A 24,933-nucleotide genomic window follows, 5' to 3' on the forward strand; every position below is an offset into this window, starting at 1 on the left:
ATTGAAAAAGAATTAGAGGTAAGACAGAATGTAGGGATTGGCGGATGAGCAAGGAGGTTTTAGAGTGGTAGGGATGTGTAGATCAGTTTACTAGCTACGTATGTGAAACAGTATTTAGATAAAGATAGGAAGTTTTATTGCATTTATGATTTAGAAAAGGCATATGATAGAGTGGATAGAGGAGCAATGTAGATACAAAGATATAAGAGGCAACAGAATGCAAAAGATAGTTTTGATGAGGTCAATAGTGGAAGAGAGGATCATTTCCAAAGTGAACTGAGACAGACAATGTCACTATGTTGTTAATATATTTATAGATGGGGTTGTAAATAAAGTAAATGTTAAAGTTTAGAGAGGTGGATTAAAATTATGGGAATCAAATTCAAAATGGAATTGACATGCATTTAAGGAAGATACTAGTTAGTGAGACTTAAATAAAAATTGCAAAGGTTAGTGGATTATTTAGAATGTGTAAAGGTAGAAAGTTGAAAGTAACATATGATGGTAAGATGATAAAGCCAAGATTTAGATAAAGAAAATATTATCAAATAGAGGAGGAGGAGAAGAAGTGAATGTTTAGATACTTGGGAGTTGACGGTCGGTGGATGGATTTCTATGAAGGATGAGGTTAATCATAGAATTGATATAAAAAGAGTAAAAAGAGGTATAAGGAGTCAAAACGTTATCTATGGAGGCAAAGAAGGGAATGTGAGTGAAAGTATAGTAGTACCAACACTCTTATATGGTGTGAAGCTTGTGGAAAGTTTATGCTTCTAGACTGTTGTATTCTGAGCACCTCTGCAAAAACAGTGATAATGTGCGAGTGTGGTGAAAGTGTTGAATGATGATGAAAGTATTTTCTTTTTGGGGATTTTCTTTCTTTTTTGGGTCACCCTGCCTCGGTGGGAGACGGCCGACTTGTTGAAAAAAAAAAAAAAAAAAAAAAAAAAAAATTCAGGGAAACCGGTTATTTTTATATAGCTGGACTTGAGTACTGGAAATGGGAAGTACAATGCCTGTACTTTAGCCCTTAAATGGTCCAAACGTATATATATGTTTTTCAACATCTGAAAGTATGTAAAAAATGTAGATCTTCTTTTTTGTTTTACATTTGAAAACGTGTAAAAAACTTTTATCTACATTTTTTTTGTTATATTTGAAAATATGTAAAAAACATTAGATCTACTTTTGTAGCAATACGAATTTGAACGTCGATCTGTTTGGACCATTTAAGGGTTAGAGGAGGGGTTTGGGATATTGGCAGTTTGGAGGGATATGTTATATCTTCTTTATATATGCTTCTAAACTGTTGTATCTGGGCGCCTCTGCAAAAACACTGATTATGTACGAGTGAGGTGAAAGTGTTGAATAATGATGAAAGTATTTCCTTTTTGGGAATTTTCTTTCTCTTTGGGTCACCCTGCCTCAGTGGGAGACGGCCGACTTGTTAAAAAAAAAATATATTTCTTTTTGTATTATAAAATGCTTCACTTACTGCACACAAAACTAGATAAAGTTCATGAGTGACATTACGAGTGTTGAAGCCCCCCAAAAATCTATTGACCCTCCTAAGCCCCTGAATAAAAATAGTAATAAAATAATTGGACTTCATGACAATTCTGCTAGCCCCTCCCCCTTCTTCTGACCAGATTGTCACTCCTAAGACCTTCCTATAAAATATATCTGGTGCTGCCCCTCATGAGGCATGATTACATTAGTGTTCAAGGGAAATATATCTGGTCTGTCCCAGTATACCTTCCAATATATTTTTTTTAACCCACTGGTAGTCTCCCACTGAGGCAGGGTGACCTGAAAGCAACAAAATGAAGGTTTTTTTTCTATTTGTATATACTATTTTATACACGAGGAGGTTTTATCAATATAATTATGTATGTAATATTAAATAAGTGTGTTATATGTCCTGTTTTCTTCCTCTAATCCCATTCTTCTTCTAGTCCTTGAATCTATATTCCAGAAAACCCTCTCTCACCTTGGATCATACTTGATTAAAACCCATTCCTAATGTCCTTTCACTTACAGTATGCTGTACATAACAGAACTGTGTTGACTGTACAATATGTGTGCATGTGTTGGAATTTCTTAAAATCTAGTATTTGAAACTAGACTGGCATTTATTTAGTATGACCATCTGCTGATATTACATATTTCTCTCCATTCTTGTGACCTAGAAGGACCACTATTGTTCCTAACAGAAGACACTTTTATGTTAGATCAGTGATAGCTTTTGCCTTTGTTCAAAACAAGAGCACATCAAGGATGTGCTCTTAGCACTACATTGTTCCTCATTACCATCATCCAACTCACCTTAGTTCTTCCTTGTGGACTGTGGTCTTTCCTTTATGGAACAGTGTTGGCATTGGTTTTGTGGTGGTTCGTACAGTCAGCTAGTTGCTCGTACAATCAGCTGGTTGCTCGTACAATCAGCTGGTTGCTCGTACAATCAGCTGGTTGCTCGTACAATCAGCTGGTTGCTCATACAATCAGCTGGTGGCCCCCACACTTCAGTTTTCTGTTGACCGATTCTAATTGGTTACTTTACATGGTTTTAAGTTCTCTGAATAAGACACAGTATGCAGTTTATGGCATTTAATGAGAATACATTTTGTCCACCAGGGCCTTTATCACTCTATTATTACTAAAGTGCATGGTGGGCAAAATGTCTTCTCAATAAATGAATCGTATAGAGTGTCTTACTAACGTACTAGTCAATATATGATACCAGTGATACTGAGGTAGTTTTAGATACAGAGACCTTAATATACAGTAAGTTCTCACTTAATGTCATTGATAGGTTCTTGGAAACTGCAACTTTAAGCAAAATGACATATAATGAAACAATTTGACCACAGGCTGATTGATATAAATATCAGGGGTGCACATTACACATTTAGCACTCATTGTAATAGGGTTAAATTGAGGAATAAATGTTTGCAAATGGAAAATTGTATGGATCACTTCCTACCACCAGGCAGTTCAGAAACCAGTGTGCACCCTCCACACTGACCCTGGCCAGGAATCAATTTTTTTCTCATCAACGTTATAACGAAATGACGTTGAACAAAATGACGTTAAATGAGGACTTGCTGTATATCAGTGGAACAGTACACAGATAACTAGCGCATAGGAGAGAGGAGCTTATGACAATGTTTTGGTCCAACTTGGACCATTTTTGTACATGATCCAAGTTAGATTGAAATGTCGTCATAAGCTCCTCTCTCCTATGTATGGATTATTGTGTATCATACATTAACTAGTACACCTACCATCCGACTTATGACCGAGTTCGGTTCCGAGAAACCGGTCGTAAGTCGAAATGGAGGTAAGTCGAACTTTACTACTGAATATCAACATCACACTTTTGTAATGACTTTATTTTATTGTTTTATTTTGGTATTTCATGTTTTACTTTACTTTTTATGCTGTTAGTACTGTATTTTATACTGTAAGGTTTAGGATAAACACTGTGTACAACACAAATAGTTGTTTATTTCCCAGAAATTTGACATAAAAAACACGGTAGTAAGTCGAGTGGTCGTAAGTCGAGCAGGTCGTAAGTCGGATGGTAGATGTATTAGAAACTCTCCTTCAAAATGGAGTCTTGATTTTGGCAAAGGGCTGCCCTGCCCATACCGTGGTTTAACTCTCATTGTCCGGACATTGTATGATCTCTATGCATTTAGCACTCCTCTGTGTATGTAATATTAACTTGTACATACATGGCATTCTGTCGTTCCAAGCTTCCCATTATTCCTGCATGCTTATGTGACAACCTGACAAACATGTTTCTCAGCCTCTTTTGCTGTCTCAGGGAAGCACCAAGCTGTTTCTTAGTACTCTTGGTGCAATTCTCTCGTAATTTTCTCATTGTTCCTGACGATCAATAATCTTCATGTTTGTATTTCACTTTAGTCGTATATTTGTCACTGTCATATTTAGATTTTTTGTTTGGTGTATTTAAAGTAAGCACATGGAAAAGCCTTCACAGTAAATGCTATTCAATTTTGCATGCAGTTTCTCAATCACATTTGCATAATAAATCACACCATTTAGAGAAGATTCATAAGAGTTAACTGTTTTCAGTGTTGGAACTCACATGTACATAGTAATTTATCAGAATGTTACAGTTTTACATTTTATTACATAACAAATTTTTACATTAATAAAAAAGTCATTATTTTTTTTACTGTAGTTTAGTTTTATCATATTTTTTGTTTTTACAAAACTTGACAGCCATCTCCCAGTAAGGCAGGGAGAGTTAAGGGCGAAGGGTTCTTGATCTAAAGAATTGGAGCTATCCTCCTCTTCCTCAAATCAAACCCAAGTTCTTCCTAAGCACTGCATGAACCTGTGAGGGCTTGGCATTAACCAGTCCAACCTTGCAGTGGACTGGATTGATTTGAAAATTAAATCCACCCTATTTAATTTTCACATTACTTATTTACTGAAAGCCATTTAGCATTACATTACATTTGTTGGGGAGGGGCTAAATCCATAGGAGTTATACAACACCTGGGGAGCTGTATGACCCTTGTGGGTTTGGCACTTAGTTCTTATTGTTGTTATAATAATGACACCTGGGGAAATGGAAAAAGCACTGGGGTTCAATTCAGTGAACTGGAGCACAGGTCCAACTATTTGGATCAGGAACCCTTTACCAGGATCAAGGAACCTTAACCAGCATCAAGGAACCTTCACCAACATCAAGGAGCCTTCCCCAGCATCAAGAAACCTTCATCAGCATCACATACACTTTACCAGCATCGAGGAACCTTCACCAGCATCAAGGAACCTTTTACCAGCATCAAGGAACCTTCACCAGCATTACTTGGCACACCACTTAAGGAATGTTCCTCAATTCTGGTGAGTGGCTTTCATCCAAGGAATTGAATCTGTCAACCTTCAATCAAACCTGATTGCCTTCCATTCCCAGGTGTTACATGACCCTACAGGTTAGGCATGGCATCCCTCTAATAAAATAATAATAATTATTTGATTGGCACATGACCCTTAAATTGAAAAATAATTAATCATGTAATTTTGTTAAAAGGGCACATCCTTTTTATGAATGTCAGTATTCAACAAACTACTGTAATGTATGAAGAGAGATGGCCATCTGAACCATGGTGAGGTAGAGGAAGAAACGTGACATGCCTGGCTGGGATAGTAGCCTGGCTGTACTTGTGAGGGATGGTTCAAAAATGGTTGGAGGTAGCCAGCTTAACACTTTCACCCAGAGATGTAGAAGGCCTGCTTGAAGAAGCCAGGTTACAAGTTACATTAAGGTTCTTTATGATTAATACTTAGAGAGTTGGCCAGCCATGCAAAGAAGAGGCTCTGCATAGATTTTGTTTTGGTGGTTCATTGCCTGAAGACACACAGCTGTTCAAGACTTATACAAAACAAAAAAAATCAGCGTAGAATATCAATTTACATATCTCATAAATAGTTCTAAGAGTAATAGTTCTGACAGGTTTAGCACCTTTTTTGTATATACTGTACAGTACAATAAAATAAAATGGTCTGTATCACATCACCTATTTTCCACCACAGTAAAACGACCCAAAATATGAAACATTCGTCATCACTCATTCAATAGCTCTCCTGCCACAGTGCAAGTGCAACAGCTCTCTCCCAAAAATGCAACATTTCCCATGCATCCTGGGTAGTAGAGTGGTAGAGAGTAACCACCCAGGGAGGTACTACCATCCTCTCAGGTGAATGTGAAATCAAAAACTGTTATATTTTGTACTCCGTCAGGATTGCTGGTCTCTTGTCTGTCTCATAAACATGTAAATTAATAGGAAAATCTTGCAGGCTATTTCTTACACATAGTATACACTACATGCATGTCAGTATACATATATGCATGTGTAAATATTCATACACTGCACACTTACTTTTTTTGTATTTTTATTGCTGCAATATTTCCCTTCAAATCCCATGATGAAATGCTTTAAAAATCCCCATAAACAATAATGTTGTACAAGACAGTTCAGTTGGCAGAATCAGGAGGTTATTAACCCATGTATATCAATTACTAAGAGATATAATAACAATCCAATAAAAGAAACCAAGATACAGGCGGGGATTGAACTCACAGCTAGTGAGTTGTAACACTCCAGACCGACGCATTTTATGATTCACTAGCTGTGAGTTCAATCCCCACTTTGACCGTGGTTTGTTTGCAATCATGTCATTACGATTTCGCGAGTTTTCCAATAAAAGGCCTGATTGTGACAACCAGCTAGCCGGTGGTCAGATTTTATTTTTATATACTGTATTAATTTCTTTACCTATGGGGTTAAGCAGCAGAAGAAGTGGGGAACGATTGCTCCTCTTGTCTTGCAGCAAACAGAGGCGGCATTACTGAGCTTGCTTGGGGTGCTCGCCAGGCAGCACACACAAGGGACTCTTCTTGATAAAGCAGTTGTCATCAGCAATGTAGTAGTAATACTTGTAGTCGAGTGAGCTGCAGTGCCCCACAGGGGGGTCCTTGGGTGCTTGTACATAGTTGTAACATACGCCGTCATTGGCCTCCGCAGTGGTGTTGAGGATAGAATAGTTTATTCTGCGTGTGGTGCACCGCTCTTCGTGTCTGAGGACCAACGTCAACCCAAGATAAGTCATAATGATCAACTGTCAATAAATAAACAGGAGGGAAAATAGACAAATGCAGCATAATGCACAGTAGGCTTCCTCAAATACAGAGGCAGCAGGTGTAGTAGTGAAAGGTTGAGGGACTGATTACATCATCTTCATTTCACTACTACACCTTCTGCCTCTGTATTTGACTGAAAAAGCCTACTGTGTAGGCAAAACATTTCAACAATAAAGATACTCAACTGTTGCATATGTGTTTTACTTAATAATAGTTCTGTGAAAGGACTATTTAATACGAATAGCAGCGCTGTATAGCCCTTGTGGCTTAGTGCTTCTTTTTGATTATAATAATAATAATTAATACGAATAACTCAGAAACACATAAAGCTAATATACATTTTAGGCGTAACTGGTATGGGTACAAAGATGGTATGTGTGCATATAGATATGCAGTTATATACACCCAGAGGTGTTTGACTATTTACAATATATACCCTTAGAAGTGGGTATCTTAGTGGATATACCCCTAAAGGTGTGCATCTCAGTGTGTATATATGTACTGTGTCTACACAACTAAAGTTATGTATCTCAGTGTACAGGTGGGTCCCACTTTACAATGCTTCGGTTTACAGCATTTCACTAATGCAGCAGTTTTCAATTACAGTGGACCCCCGCTTAACGATCACCTCCAAAGGCGACCAATTATGCAAGTGTATTTATGTAAGTGCGTTTGTACGTGTATGTTTGGGGGTCTGAAATGGACTAATCTACTTCACAATATTCCTTATGGGAAAAAATTCGGTCAGTACTGGTACCTGAACATACTACTGGAATGAAAAAAGTTCGTTAACCGGGGGTCCACTGTATACCCATTTTTTCATTTATTCAGACTTTCTGCAATGAATACATTCACCACTCACTCTAAGCTAAGGGCGAAAATATTTTAAGGTAAGTAATGTGTGTACTGTATATGCATTTTTTAAGCTTGGCTATATTGCTAACTTAATATATGATAGGGTAAACATGTTATCCGACTTTTATATGCATTTGAAACGAAAAAAAGGCTATGATTCACTTTACAGCGATTTTTGCTTTACAGTAGTAGCCTGCAACCTAACCTGCTGTATAAGTGGGGCCTGCTTATATATACTAATAGAGGTGTGTATATCAGTGTATACATAACCAGATGTATGTTTCTCAGTGTATATACAAGCAGTGGTTTGTATCTCATTGTATATACAACTAAAGGTATGTATATACAGCTAGAAATATATATCTCTCAGTGTGTATTTCAGTGTATATACACTGAGATATACAACCAGGAGTGTGTATCTCCATGGATATACACTGAGAATAGTTTATCTATCAGTGAATATACACCAAGATATAAATCATTCAGTATATATTTACTAATATGATTGTATTCCTCAGTGTAACTATGACTATTGGTATTTTGTGAATATGATAGTGGATAGAGGAGCAATGTGGCAGATGTTGCAAGTATATGGAATAGGTGGTAAGTTACTAAATGCTGTAAAGAGTTTTTATGAGGATAGTGAGGCTCAGGTTAGAGTGTGTAGAAGAGAGGGAGAATACTTCCCGGTAAAAGTAGGTCTTAGACAGGGATGTGTAATGTCACCATGGTTGTTTAATATATTTATAGATGGGGTTGTAAAAGAAGTAAATGCTAGGGTGTTCGGGAGAGGGGTGGGATTAAATTATGGGGAATCAAATACAAAATGGGAATTGACACAGTTGCTTTTTGCTGATGATACTGTGCTTATGGGAGATTCTAAAGAAAAATTGCAAAGGTTAGTGGACGAGTTTGGGAGTGTGTGTAAAGGTAGAAAGTTGAAAGTGAACATAGAAAAGAGTAAGGTGATGAGGGTATCAAATGATTTAGATAAAGAAAAATTGGATATCAAATTGGGGAGGAGGAGTATGGAAGAAGTGAATGTTTTCAGATACTTGGGAGTTGACGTGTCGGCGGATGGATTTATGAAGGATGAGGTTAATCATAGAATTGATGAGGGAAAAAAGGTGAGTGGTGCATTGAGGTATATGTGGAGACAAAAAACGTTGTCTATGGAGGCAAAGAAGGGAATGTATGAAAGTATAGTAGTACCAACACTCTTATATGGATGTGAAGCTTGGGTGGTAAATGCAACAGCGAGGAGACGGTTGGAGGCAGTGGAGATCTCCTGTCTAAGGGCAATGTGTGGTGTAAATATTATGCAGAAAATTCAGAGTGTGGAAATTAGGAGAAGGTGTGGAGTTAATAAAAGTATTAGCCAGAGGGGTGAAGAGGGGTTGTTGAGGTGGTTTGGTCATTTAGAGAGAATGGATCAAAGTAGAATGACATGGAGAGCATTTAAATCTGTAGGGGAAGGAAGGCGGGGTAGGGGTCATCCTCGAAAAGGTTGGAAGGAAGGGGTAAGGGAGGTTTTGTGGGCGAGGGGCTTTGACTTCCAGCAGGTGTGCATGAGTGTGTTCAATAGGAGTGATTGGAGACAAATGGTATATGGGACCTGACGATCTGTTGGAGTGTGAGCAGGGTAATATTTAGTGAAGGGATTCAGGGAAACCGGTTATTTTTATATAGCTGGACTTGAGTCCTGGAAATGGGAAGTACAATGCCTGCACTCTAAAGGAGGGGTTCGGGATATTGGCAGTTTGGAGGGATATGTTGTGTATCTTTATATGTGTATGCTTCTAAACTGTTGTGTTCTGAACACCTCTGCAAAAACAGTGATTATGTTTGAGTGAGGTGAAAGTGTTGAATGATGAAAGTATTTTCTTTTTGGGGATTTTCTTTCTTTTTGGATCACCCTGCCTCGGTGGGAGACGGCCGACTTGTTAAAAAAAAAAAAATAAAAAAACAGGGCAGCACCATGTGACCCTTGTGGGTTTAGCACTTAGTTTTTATTATAATAATCGGGGTACGTACTGCTCGTGTACACTTTATTCTCCATTGTGAACTTCTCCAGGAAAGTTCAGATATTTGAGTTGAACTTTAATGTGTCTAGCAGAGGCGCAGCAGTGATAGACTGACCTCAGGTAGCACAGGAAAATAGACCAGCTTACCTGACAGCCCAGTAAGGTGAACCCAAGGGTAACGGTGCATCATTAATCCAGGTCCAGCCTACTGTCGTATTGATGTACCTTCCTCCTATCCAGAAGTCTGCAGTCATCTCTGTCAATTATTATATAATAATAATAATTATAATAATTATTGATGATTTGTTAAAGAGATTTTCGTTATTTTTTGATGATAATGGATGTGAAACGGAGCAATCTCTTGTTGGCAAATTAAAACACAAGAAATATGTCTGTATATTTCGGTCTCGTTGAAAAGTCATATTCAAGAGACCTGCTGAAGAGGGGCACAGATGAGGCCAAAATTTACAGATAAGTTTTTTTTTCTGTTTCGTTCAGTGCCTGTGATGACAGGTGGTGGTGGTGACAGGATAAGGTGTTAATGATGACATTATACATATAGTAGAAGTTAGATGAGAAGACTTTTTATGGATCACTAACCCTGGAGGTTTAAAAGGATAAAACACACACAGGTGTTGGCGAGAATAACAAAATTACTAACGGTGAGTCATGAAGTGCTGAAGGAGGACAGCAAAGGCCTTGAAATCTTCAGTGATGGTGAACAAATCTCCTCCTATAGTCTGACAGAAGGTCCTCGCCTCCATCCAGCTCATCTGAAGACAGGAAGTGTTTCCATTAATTAATATCCACTGGCCTGAGTACGCTTGGCAGACAACAGTAAGTAGGTTTATGTGGGGGATAGGTACACGTATGCACAATTATCATACATAGTAACATACGTAATAATCGCGAACAAGCTATACAAAATGCAAAACAACCACTGGGGAAGTTGAATGATAGCTCTAGGCCTTTCGTGTTCCAATCAACACATCAGGAGCTTGCAATATTGCCGTAAAAAAGAGGATTTCCAAGCACATAAATTCAGAGGAAGCATCTCTGCACTACAGCAGCGTGTGCTATATTTTATATAAACACAATGCCAAGGTTAATTTTCTTTAGCCATTTAAAGTGATTTAAAAAATCAAAGATTTGATAACAAGCCATCAACATATACATGACAATAAACACGCTAGTCAAAAGACCGCAGCTAACATGTTATTAAGGGGGGAAAAGTGCGCATGTAATCTCTTAGTAATAAAAATAATCTTTATTTCTGCAATTATATGGTACAACTTATACAGACCATAGCTGGCATCAATGACATACTACTACTATATAGAAAGCCCCTTGTTATGCTGAGCATTTAGGGCAAATTAGGTTAGTTTTGTCCCCAGATGTGACCTACACCAGTCGACTAACACCCAGGTACCTATTTACTGCTAGATGAACATGGACAGCAGGTGTCTTAAGGAAACACATCCTAATGTCTCCTCATGTACCGAGGATCGAACCATGGACCTCATTGTGCGAATTGAGTGCGCTAGCAACTGGGCTACGGGGCATTTAGATTATTACCAAGATGATAACAAATGAATGACAGGTAGACACTTACGTTACCGACGAAGAAGATGGAGAGGCACTGGTCGCCGACCTTGGTGTAGAGCCAGGGGCAGTCAGGATGTCGGATGGTGTTGTTCAGCTTCATTAGGAACTGACCCGCAAAGTTCTCCTCCCTCACGTGAATGGATGGTTCAGTGGGTGCTGGTTCTGCAAGACCACGACGCGTGTTAATGTTTGTGGGAGGACTTCACTGGGACTGTCTCGGTTCCAAGACCGTCACGTCTCCGTCAGGATCATATCTGCTCCACCAGGATCATATCTAGTCCAGCAGGACTATTTCTACTCTATCCGGACTGTCCAGGCTTCCTCAGAACCATCTCAGCTTCGTCAGGATCCTCTATAAAACACCACTTTATATTTCTATACATTTCTATACATTTCTATACATTTCTATACTTTTCTATGCTTTTGGCAGAAAGACGATGTGCATGCCACCACCAAACCTGAGTCCATTATCACGTACCACAACGCCGTCCTTATCTTTATGTTATATATCTCTGGGGTGTCCTTGACTCGAAAGCAGGTAAACAAGGGGATGCAGGTAAACAAGGACTGAGAGCAAAGAAGGAAAAATAGGTCAACAAGGGGAAGCAGATCAACAAGGGGAGGTAGGTCAACAAGGGAAGACAGGTCAAAAAAGGGGAAACAGGGTATTTAATTATAGAGGATCTCGGATTGATTTAGTGAGTTCACGAGAGCAAGACCACCAATGAATCCACTATACCACGAGTGAACAAATTCGTCAAAACCTACAGATGAACTTGTACACCTAAAGACACGAGAGCAATGGAAGCACCGGATGCTTCTCAAATAACATCTGGGACGCATCATGGTCACCACCAGGCAAAATCCTAAAGGACCTTTGCTTTTCGGTGCAATTTTCTAAACGAACTTGGCCAACAAATGGAAATTAGTTACGTAAAGGGCTCTGGTGGCCAAAGAGATCTCTGTTACCTGAAGGAACCTGCTCGTTCAAGACACAGTAACTACATAAAGAAAATAAGGAAATTAGGACAAGCATAAATAGTGTCGTAGGAAAATAAGGATGTATTCGGTAGACCCAATGGCAGGTCCAGTTCACACCCAAAATTCTCACGTATCTGTCTAGTAATAAGATTATAACTGAGTATAGGAATCTGGTCACTCGGGCGAGCCAAATCGTTAAGAGAAAATAGTTACCAGAGAAAAACTGGATAACGGGGACTCGCCTGTGGGAGCAAGTGTGGTAGTGTGCAACTGGGGACTCACCTGTGGGAGCAAGTGTGGTAGTGTGCAACTGGGGACTCACCTGTGGGAGCAAGTGTGGTAGTGTGCAACTGGGGACTCACCTGTGGGAGCAAGTGTGGTAGTGTGCAACTGGGGACTCACCTGTTGTAGTGTATAACCGGGGACTCACCTGTGGGAGCAAGTGTGGTAGTGTGCAACTGGGGACTCACCTGTGGGAGCAAGTGTGGTAGTGTGCAACTGGGGACTCACCTGTGGGAGCAAGTGTGGCAGTGTGCAACTGGGGACTCACCTGTGGGAGCAAGTGTGGTAGTGTGCAACTGGGGACTCACCTGTGGGAGCAAGTGTGGTAGTCTGCAACTGGGGACTCACTTGTGGTAGTGTATAACCGGGGACTCACCTGTGGGAGCAAGTGTGGTAGTGTGCAACTGGGGACTCACCTGTGGGAGCAAGTGTGGTAGTCTGCAACTGGGGACTCACCTGTGGCAGGTGTGGTAGTGTGCAACTGGGGACTCACCTGTGGGAGCAAGTGTGGTAGTGTGCAACTGGGGACTCACCTGTGGCAAGTGTGGTAGTGTGCAACAGGGGACTCGCCTGTGGCAGGTGTGGTGGTGTGCAACTGGGGACTCACCTGTGGGAGCAAGTGTGGTAGTGTGCAACTGGGGACTCGCCTGTGGCAGGTGTAGTAGTGTGCAACTGGGGACTCACCTGTGGCAGGTGTGGTAGTGTGCAATTGGGGACTCACCTGTGGCAGGTGCGGTAGTCTACAACTCGGGACTCACCTGTGGCAGGTGTGGTAGTGTGCAGCCGGGGACTCACCTGTGGGAGCAGGTGTGGTAGTGTGTAACTGAATTTCTCTCAGAGGTCGGATCTTGCCATTGGCCAGCATCTGCACTCGGAAGAGAGACAAGGAAACTATAAGAAGGAAACCAAAATGGCGTTGCAAATATAATGAACCTTTTTTCTGGCATATAAGGCGCACCTTTTTTCCCACAGAAAGTCTTGGAAAATAAGCCTGCGCCTTATATGCTTTGGGTTACACTTTAGTGTAAAATAAGAGGATATTATTTATGAAGGAATTATCAGGATAAATCAAGATGCAGTGGTGCCTGAGTATTTTGAATGTCGTTGTTATTTCTCCCCTCGTTGTTCTCTCCTCCATTGTTGCTAGAGTCAGTTCTCGGAGTGCAGACTCATGAACTCTGGAAGTCTCGTTGCTTACTTCTCCACTTTCTCCAATTTCTTAACATTTTTTTATGTGTGGGTTACATCACGATTCTGCATACTCGAGGATGGGAGTGTGTGGCACCAGACAAGCCTTAGCTGCAGAGGTTATTCAGCTGATGTGAGCCTCTGGTCATATACCAGGAGCTATGCTCACTCTTTGGTCTTTCTGGATGAAGTCTGCAGCCTATGGGGACAGAGTCTGTGCTCTGTTTCTGGTCTTCTTGACCCTCCCAAATCTTCACATCCTTGTATTTGCTGATAATCAGTTGGAGAAACTTTCTATATCCTTGTTAGCTACCGTTTTGTCCTATTGTGGTTGTGTTTGTGCATATGTGGGAGTGTATGTGGGAGTGTACGTATGTACGTATGGAAATAAGTCACTCTGTCTGACTTTTTTGGGTTATCCTAGGTTCTCTACACATATGCTGCTATGTATGATAATTCTATGTAACTGTATTTGTGTATACCTGAATAAACTTACTTACTTACTTACTTACTTACTTACTTACTTGTGTGTACTCACCTATACGTGGTTGCAGGGATCGAGTCGAGTGTGCAGAGTGTTGTAAACATATTTACATACCTGACAGAGACGCTGGTCTACAGTGCCCTCACACGGAGGACTGGTGAGTGTACAGTAGTGACTGATGGTGACACAGTCAGACCGTCCACTTCTTGTACACTTGGCTTGGTTTCTCTCGCAGTCTGTGTTCCTCCAAGCCTGCAACAGCCGTCTAGAGTTAGCATTGTACCGTAAATGATCATCTAGAACGCAATTTTAGTTTGCTAATGGGGTTTAAAGCCTATCGACTGCACTAATTTAGGTCTCTGACTTATGATCCAGGAGTTAGACGTGAAACAGTCATATTTTCTCCTATACACCTGAGTCAGGGACGACAAGCATGAACGACACGCCAGAACGACACACACACAATAACTACACACACACACACACACACAAGAATAACACATAGATAAGTACGACACACAAGAACAACACATACATAAGGACGACACACACAAGAACTAAACATAAGAATGAGATACACGACAACAACACACACACACCAGAACGACATTCAAAAATATACGAGAATGACACGCTCAAGAACGACACACACGACGACGACACACCAGAACGACACACCTACCTCACACAAGGTACTGTCCTCGTCAGTGTTGTCGCCGCAGTCGTTGTCGCCGTCACAGATGTACCTGATCCTGGTGCACCTGTCGCTGGTGCCACAGTGGATCTGGTCGCTCTCAGGGCACGTGCCGGACACTGGGGGACAAGACACGTACTGACTCACGTATTCCCACGTACTGACTCACGTACTCGCAGGTACTGACTCACGTACTCCCATGTGCTGACTCACGTACTCCCATGTACTGACACAAGTACTCTCAGGTACTGACTCACGTACTCCTAGGTACTGACTCACGTACTCCCACATACTGACTCACGTACTCCCATGTACTGACTCAAGTACTCTTAGGTACTGACTCACGTACTCCCAGGTACTGACTCACGTACTCACACATACTGACTCACGTACTCCCATGTACTGACTCAAGTACTCTTAGGTTCTGACTCACGTACTCCCAGGTACTGATTCACGTACTCCCACATACTGACTCATGTACTCCCACATACTGACTCACGTACTCCCACATACTGACTCACGTACTCCCAAATACTGACTCACGTACTCCCACATACTGACTCACGTACTCCCACATACTGACTCACGTACTCCCACATACTGACTCACGTACTCCCACATACTGACTCACGTACTTCCACATACTGACTCACGTACTCCCACGTACTGACTCATGTACTCCCACATACTGACTCACGTACTCCCACATACTGACTCACGTACTCCCAAATACTGACTCACGTACTCCCACATACTGACTCACGTACTCCCACATACTGACTCACGTACTCCCACATACTGACTCACGTACTCCCACATACTGACTCACGTACTCCCACGTATAACTTTTCTTATGGGAGATCAAAAGTGGGAGGTAATCAGGTTTGATTCGAGGGAAGGAGAGAGAAACTCCAGTTCCTTGGATTAAGAGCCTCTCACGAGCGAATGATACAATTTCCCCCTCTAGGGGAGTATTTGCAAGATAGTGATGGGTTCTTGATCCAAGGAAGTGAATCTGTGCTCGATTTATTTATACATCAACCCTGACTATCTCCCGTTCCCAGGCGCTCTATGACCCATACGGATGAAGAGCTTCTCAACATTAATAATAAAAATAATAATAATGATAACAATAATAATACTAATAAAATAACAATATATATATATATATATATATATATATATATATATATATATATATATATATATATATATATATATATATATATATATATATATATATATATATATCGTACCGAATAGGTAAAACTGGTGAATTAGCAAGAATTCCTTTAAAATTAAGTCCTTTCTTAAATTTTCAATACAGTTTAAAGATATATTATTTTTCATTTATGTTAATGTAAAAATTAATAATTTTGTACCAAAAGAACCTTAGAAAACTTACCTAACTTTATTATAACAAGCGCAATTTAATTAAGCCTAATCCAACTAAATATATTTTGATAAATTAGACACATGTGCAACTCTTGGGTATCTTTATTGAGGAACGTTTCGCCACACAGTGGCTTCATCAGTCCATACAAAGGAGAATCTTGAAGAACAGGAGGAGAATGAGGTAATCAGTCCCTCAACCTTGAGTCGATGTGTTCAGTCCATCAATCTTGAATAGAATACGGCATACGTGCTGAGAAGGAGCTTATAAACCGTTGGTAGGAGAGGTGCAGCAGTCATAGGTCGTTCTTCAAGATTCTCCTGTGTATGGACTGATGAAGCCACTGTGTGGCGAAACGTTTCCTCAATAAAGATACCCAAGAGTTGCACATGTGTCTAATTTATCAACATGTCGGTTCTCTGAACCAGTCATCTAAATATATTTTAGATAAGTTTACAATAATTTAATAATAAACAAACACAATGAAATATATTTTTTTCGTCAGGTTCAGAAAGATTTTTCCGAAATTATTGCATACAAAAATTTTCACTTGTCTTATTCGGCAAGAAGAGCATTGCTATTTAAGCCAAAATCGCAAGATTTACCTATTCGGCACGACATTATATATATATATATATATATATATATATATATATATATATATATATATATATATATATATATATATATATATATATATATACATATATATATATATATATATATATATATATATATATATATATATATATTTATATAGTTGATTGGTTAATTTGATATAAAGCCTAGGGACTACACGAGGGTCATTAAGGTTGCACATCCCCTGTACCCATCAGTGAAGGCGAAGATCAAAGTAATCTCTGTAAACAATGAGACACATACACCTCTCGGTGTTATATATATATAGATAGATAGATAGATACGGTATATGTAAATACATATAAAAATACATTACTTATGTCTGGATAATACCTACTTACTGTTCATGGAATCAAATATGATTCACTCCCTTTCCAGAGATGTTTTGTGACCCCCTAAAGGCGGGATGCTTACCCCGTGTGTTTAATAATATTGTAACATATTGTACCCGTCCTCACTGTTTATGAATTTACTGTTTACTACTAAGATGGGTATCTCATACATTTAATTCTTTACTCTTCATATATTCATTGAATTCGGTTTTGGTAGTAATATCTTCTGTTTACAGTAAATTATTTTTTAAAAAATGTTTTAATTAGAAAATGTACCGTTATATAAGTCCTTTTTAAGCATATGGGAATTGATTCACTTATATATTTAGTGTTTTAGGCAAGTAATATAGCCCATTAGAGATTGCTAATCGGTGGTTGGCAGTCTCTAATGGGTTATGCTACTAGTGGGTTGATAATTAGCTGTTATTGATAACTAGAAAGGTGACAATTCTGGCTCGTACTGGAGAACTTAATATTTTGAAGGAATTGAATTTAGAGACCCAGAATTTAGAGACCGAGAATTTAGAGACCGTTATCTCGCTTCAGCGCATGGAATCCCATAACTTTCTCTGTAGTGGTATGATACCACTTACTGCCCACTGGAGGAGGAGACTAACAATAAGATAACTATCTACTGCTAGGTCAATATGGGCAGCAAGTGACCTGCCCATACATGCAGGCCCTCGCAAGACATCTAACTTTGGTGTAGGCCAAAATCTTTTCCAGCGAACTACAACGGAAAGACTATTTTTTTTATCAAACCACGGAACGGGAGGGAATTGAACTAATAGCAAGTGAACCATGGGTTCAATCCCCGCTCGTTCCGTGGTTTCTTATCGTGTAATAATGATTTCGTGAGTAACTGTTTTTATCATTGTGTGTCTGGGAAAAGATTTTTTTGGTAAGATGCGCTTAAAATACACAGATAAGCAAATAAACATAGGTAAGCTTGAAAGAGGGTAGTAATACCCAGGAATACTATATATAATGACCCCTGGTGATGGCTGACACTGTGACAAATGTGGGAGACTCTGGTATTGTTGAGTGAAATTAACCTGAAGTTCCTGGCGAAGGCAGAAATATTATTCCCGGAGAAGGGTTTACTATCAGTCCCGTTGTCACTGAAGTAACCACTGAAGTATTTGACTTAGAGGGCTCAGTGGTTACTGGGTCAGCTGCAGTTTTTGTTGTCTGGGAGGCTGGACTCTCCGTGAGTGCTGGTTCAGGTGAGATGGTGACTTTAGCAGCGAGAGGCGCCTTCGTTGTTTGGTTCCCAGCTGATGCGTTCGACACCGGTGATGTCGACACTGGTGTCGTTGACAGAGGTGTTGTCGACACTGGTGAGGAAATTGGTATCGGTGGATTTCATGAAAAAGATGATCTTTGGTTTGTCCCTACAGAGTCTTCACCCACAGACAACAACAATACGGGATAAAATGACCTTGAATAAAAGGGAGAACCTCCAATCCATAGCTTCTGTGAAACAAGGTGAAATAGAGCCTTTATACACACACACACACACACACACACACACACACACACACACACACACACACACACACACACACACACACACACACACACACACACACACACACACACACACACACACACACACACACACACACACACACACACACACACACACACACACACATACACACACACACACGCACACACACACACACACACACACACACACACACACACACACACACACACACACACACACACACACACACACACACACACACACACACACATACACACACATACACACACACACACACAAACACACACACACACACACACACACACACACACACACACACACACACACACACACACACACACACACACACATACACACACACACACACACACACACACACACACACACACACACACACACACATACATACACAATCTCCTTCCCTCTCTCTCCCTCTTATATAAAACACAAAACCTTTGACAACAATAAACCAGCATCCAGCAGTACAGAAATAATTCATAAGGAGGGTCTCCAATAGACTGAAAATGTTCGCCTTATTTCCATACTTATGAATATATATATATATATATATATATATATATATATATATATATATATATATATATATATATATATATATATATATATATATATATATATATATATATATATATATATATATATATATATATATAAACAAGAACAACAAGGATTATATAAACCAATAAATGTGTATATCTCAGAGTATATACACTGAGTACTTATTTTAATTCCTATTTAAAGATCTGAACATCGTTAACTGAAGGTATACACATTATTTGCAGCCTTAATGACTCTCGTGTAGTCGATAGACTTTAATCCAAATCAATCCACCAATAAAGATAATGATAGAGTACAGGCTGAGGGGTACAGAGGGTTACTCAGGTGAGTTACTACAACAACAGCAAGAGTACTTACCACTAGACAGGCAGTAGACTGTCAGCAGTAAGGTGATCCTGAGGACAGAAAGAGCAGCCATGGTGGGTGAAGTCTGTCTCATCTCGCGTCAGGGAAGCTGCAAGAAATTAGTAACTTGTACACTATCTTAAAACTATCTTAAGGCATACGCTATCATGCGATTCACACTATCTTAATACACACATTCTCTTCGTATACACTCTCTTAAACTCTTTGTCTTAATATACAGAAGGGCCCCGCGTATACAGCACCGTATTTTTAGTGTTCCACCTTTGCGTTACCTTCACTGCTGGAACAATGGTTCAGTTGAAAGTCAACGAGAAGGTCGAACACCGAACAGAGGTGCTGTATATGTGAGGCCCTCCTGTACACCCTATATTCTTATGTACCATCTAGAGGTGCTGTATATGCGAGGCCCTCCTGTACACCCTATATTCTTATGTACCATCTAGAGGTGCTGTATATGCGAGGCCCTCCTGTACACCCTATATTCTTATGTACCATCTAGAGGTGCTGTATATGCGAGGCCCTCCTGTACACCCTATATTCTTATGTACCATCTAGAGGTGCTGTATATGCGAGGCCCTCCTGTACACCCTATATTCTTATGTACCATCTAGAGGTGCTGTATATGCGAGGCCCTCCTGTACACCCTATATTCTTATGTACCATCTAGAAGTGCTGTATATGCGAGGCCCTCCTGTACACCCTATATTCTTATGTACCATCTAGAGGTGCTGTATATGCGAGGCCCTCCTGTACACCCTATATTCTTATGTACCATCTAGAGGTGCTGTATATGCGAGGCCCTCCTGTACACCCTGTCTTATTATGTACCATCTAGAGATATTTACTGTGGGGAAACGATCTATTATTTTCTCTTAAATACAAAAATCTCATTTGAAAAACAACAGCTGAGATTTGATCTACATAATCCCAAACACACACACACACACACACACACACACACATACACACACACACACACACACACACACACACACACACATACACACACACACACACACACACACATACACACATACACACACACACACATTCAGTACACAAAGGCAATAAGTTAAGTGCGACAGTACTCAAGGGATTAGCAACTAACTGCGCCACTCTAGAGAAGGTCAGAGGGCGGGACCAGGAGACAGAGCTTCGCACGTACAACTAGAAGTTGAAGCATTCACCTACACACACACACGACGATGGAGTATGCAAATGAAACAGTTTGCCCTAAATGCTCTCTGCCTAACTACGGACTTTCTACATTCACAGCTAAATGTCTTCTATCTCTGTATAAAAATTGCATCAAGCTGAAATAAATTATTATTACTATTACTACTACTACTACTACTACTACTACTACTACTACTACTACTACTACTACTACTACTACTACTACTACTATTGTTTGCGAAAACAAGCGAAAGTGTTCACTGAGAAACATCACAGCCATTCATGGTTAGTACCCAGGCCAGGAGCTAGAGCTACACTCGTGCAGAGCTGGTGACCTCGGTTCGAATCCTGGCTGTTTGTTATATTTCTTTTGTGCATAATGTTGTATGTTCCATATATCCCTTACTTGAGCACAATAATAATAATAATAATAATAATAATAATAATAATAATAATAATAATAATAATAATAATAATAGTAATAATAATAATAATAATAATAATAATAATAATAATAATCTTTGTTTCTACCAGTACATGATACAACTTATACAGACCATAGCTGACACCAATGACATACTATATAAAAGGCCCCTTGTTATGCAGAGCATTTCTGGCAACTTAGGTTAGTCTTGTCCTTCAGGATGCGACCCATAACAATCGGCTAACACCAAGGTACCTACTTACTACTAGGTGAACAGAGGCAGCAGGTGTAAGGAAACATGCACAACGTTTCACTCGTGAAGGGGATCGATCCCAGGTCCCTCAGTGTGTAAGCTCAGAACGCTACCAACCCCAACCACCCACTGGTAATAATATAGGGAGGCAATACCCGAAGTATACCTGGAGAGTGTTCCGGGAGTCAACACCCCCCCCCAGCCCAGTCCATGGCCTCAAGGTGTATCAGGACGTGATCAACCAGGCTATTACTGCTGGCCGCACCCAAACCGACATACAGCCCGATTGGTGATGTATTGACTTTAAAGGAACACTTAATAATAGGAATCTTCTTGAAATTAGGTAACACTGTATACACAGAGAGTTGGGTAGTGGATGGGGGTGCGAGAGGCAATCCTGTTTGAGTCGAGGAAGTGGATCTTCAAAAAAGACAATGGAAACCAGATGCTATCCCCCATATAAATCACCAGCCTCATACAAACAATACTTTGCCTATTTTTTTTTTGCAATAGAGTTTTGACATGACACCTGATTATGTGTTCTAACATAGGCCAGTAGGCCTACTGCAGTGCTTCTTAAAATTCTGATGAAGAGTACCATCTACTGTCTTGCTACATTCCATAACCTTGTACTTCTCTCACTTGTGCATAATACTGATAAGGATGCCAGTTAGAGGCCGAAATATACTGCCAGTCTGTTTTACGTGTTTTAATTTGAACAAGTGGATTTTCTAACACACACACACACACACACACACACACACACACACACACACACACACACACACACACACACACACATATATATATATATATATATATATATATATATATATATATATATATATATATATATATATATATATATATACATCATTGCACCACTCAGAAACAAGAGGGTATATACAGAGAGCAGATTTGTATGAGTAGATTTGTAATATTTATCAACTTTAAACACATTTTCTCGTAAAACTGAAGAAAATTTAACTCTGACATTTCTGGACACTTAAATACAACAGTCAGAGTACATTTTCAACTACTGTATCTAAAAAAAAATTTGCTGTACATGGGCAAAATCGCCCGAGTGATTTGTTGAAAAAATGAACATACTTGTAGATCAGTTATTAACAGTACACCTTGTTGTTCTTGTTTTGTTCACCAGGAGGCAGCACAAGACGGTACACGTTTAAGCTGTGACCTGTTTGATACTTGTAAAATTTTTGTTTATTTTCTTCAAATGGCTTATCGAAGTGGGTTATTTTACAGTGTTTAGAATGTTTCGTTGTCCCGAGGCTTGGTAGGCAACGTTCCAGGCTCACACACCGAGGGTCCGCGGTTCGATTCCCGGCATGGGTGGACATGTTACCTTATACCTGCTGTCCCTGTTCACCTAGCAGTAAGTAGATAGCTGGGTGTTAGTGGACTGGTGTGGGTGGCATCCTGGGGGGATAAAATTGAAGGCCCACAATGGAAACAAGACAGTCCTCGATGACCCACTGGATGCCTAACCCTTCGGGGTTAAAAATCATAACAGAGTCTTATCTCTTAATGCTAAGGACATGGTTGTGTATCATTCTGAAACTCCACGAGTAATGAAAATCATTCTATAGCCATGTCTACCAACGATTTGAAAATGTGACAAGAAAGCCTGGGTAACGATTGAGGTAAATAAATCTGTGTCATCTCCCCATTAACCTACACAATCCCTAAATATTTACCTACTCACATACTTAAAGATCTTAATATTCAAAAACTACCCAGAGAAAATAGGAAATAAAGCCTGATCGCTTTTATGTGCTTACACACACATCTTCACATCCTCTGAAGATGTGTAAGCACACGAAAGCACTCAGGTGTCTGTTAATAAATGTGATGAACTATGTACAGGTGTCCATTTTTTATCATTGGTTTCCACGAATTAACTTTCAGTTTGTATTTACTAAAAGATTTTATTTTTCATACTTATTGTAAGAATGTGGATTTTCTGCCTTGTGACCTGAAGTCTAGTGATTAGTGTTGGTTTAGCTGCTGGAGCTGTGAGGCTGGATATCTGGGGGATACCTCGCGATACTCACCACGTACTAACCATACGTGGGCAGTTCCTCACTATACGTGGGGAGCACCTCACCATAAGTGGGGGCAAGGGGAATATCTCAAGGTTTAATCACTGCACTTGAGAGTATTTGGGCAAATGATTCCTTACTGGCCTAACCCCACCCAAGTCTCCTCTGACTCTGGTCTCAGAGGTCGCTGTCAATTAACCAACGACCCTTTTACCTCTAATGACTTCAACACCTGATAGAGACGACCTCTTCATCTCTGTATCACTCTACACATCAAGACTGTAATTTCAGCTCAACACTTCCATGACCACCACGTACTTCTGTGTGAAAAATTCTCAGCGTGAAAGCACCGCTTGCTAGTGGCTTTCTTTTGTGTTTATCAGGAATTTATGACACGTAAACCACATTTTGTTTACTGCAGAAAAGAAACAAAGTTGTATAACCAGGGATTTGGTATTTATTTTCCTCACACGTCTAAGAGTTCCAACAGAAAAATCTGTTGGCGAAGAAGGTTTGTAGGTGACTTACCGGTGCGTGAGAGTGACCGTGAAGATAAACCACAGTGAGAGTGTTGCTGGGGTAGTGTGTTGTATTGCGGCAGTGGTCCAGCAGCAGCAGCAGCAGCAGCAGTGTCCTTCTCTACTGCTGTTCAAGTCTTCACTGGATGGCACCAACCACAACCCTCCACATAATTACATATCTACATATTACTTCCTAAGCCACGCCCCCTGGTAGAGGGGGCGTGGAGGAACCCAACCAGTTATAATAATCATGACATTATTATTATTATTATTATTATTATTATTATTATTATTATTATTATTATTATTATTATTATTATTATTATTATTATTATTAATGGTGTTGTCATTATTATTTTTTAATCCAACGCCCGTCTCCCCCCCCCAGTATAAAGAAAACACTTTCACCGTTATTCATTCAATCACTGTCTTGCCAGAGGTGTACTGACATCACAGATCAGAGTGCAGGTACTCTTCTTCCCACCTCCAGGACTCAAGTCCGGCTAATTGATTTCAACTAATCCTTTCATAAATGGTGGCTTGCTAGCACTCCAACAGCAATTCAAATTACAAAAGCCACTTGCTTACACTCACTCTCATCTAACATGTTCACACAAGGCACTCTAAGCATCCTTTACCGTCTCCCTCTAACCATTCCAAAAACGACCCCTGCCCCTCCTTCCCTCAACCCCAGATTCAAGTACCCCCCAAGTCATCCTATTTTGCTCCATCGTCTCTAAATGTCCAAAGCACATCAACAACACCTGCTCCTCGACTCTCTGAATAATAATTTTAGTAACCTAACACATTTTTCTAATCTCCAAGCACCGAATTCTCAGCATAATATCCCCACCATACATTGTCCTCAAAAATGGCATTTCC

The 24,933-nt window shown here is 39.9% G+C and overlaps 1 protein-coding gene across 2 annotated transcripts; it reads right to left on the reverse strand.

Moving 5' to 3' along the window:
- Nucleotides 1–3,487: 3,487 nt before the first annotated feature.
- Nucleotides 3,488–24,208, reverse strand: LOC128700435 (uncharacterized). 2 transcript variants are annotated; one of them, XM_070100123.1, is made up of 10 exons: nt 24,059–24,208; nt 19,606–19,702; nt 18,212–18,493; nt 14,781–14,911; nt 14,213–14,350; nt 13,222–13,291; nt 11,171–11,325; nt 10,220–10,331; nt 9,706–9,814; nt 3,488–6,616 (listed from the first exon to the last, which is right to left on the reverse strand). In XM_070100123.1, exons 2-10 carry the CDS (start codon nt 19,685–19,687, stop codon nt 6,385–6,387), a joined length of 1,311 nt encoding a protein of 436 aa, XP_069956224.1. In that variant the 5' UTR covers nt 19,688–19,702; nt 24,059–24,208; the 3' UTR covers nt 3,488–6,384. The 2 variants fall into 2 exon arrangements, with proteins under 2 accessions (XP_069956224.1, XP_069956226.1); XM_070100125.1 differs by lacking the exon at nt 18,212–18,493.
- Between the last annotated feature and the right edge of the window lie 725 nt (nt 24,209–24,933).

This window comes from Cherax quadricarinatus, chromosome 71 (assembly GCF_038502225.1).
Source record: "Cherax quadricarinatus isolate ZL_2023a chromosome 71, ASM3850222v1, whole genome shotgun sequence".
In the NCBI taxonomy this organism is placed as follows: domain Eukaryota; kingdom Metazoa; phylum Arthropoda; class Malacostraca; order Decapoda; family Parastacidae; genus Cherax; species Cherax quadricarinatus.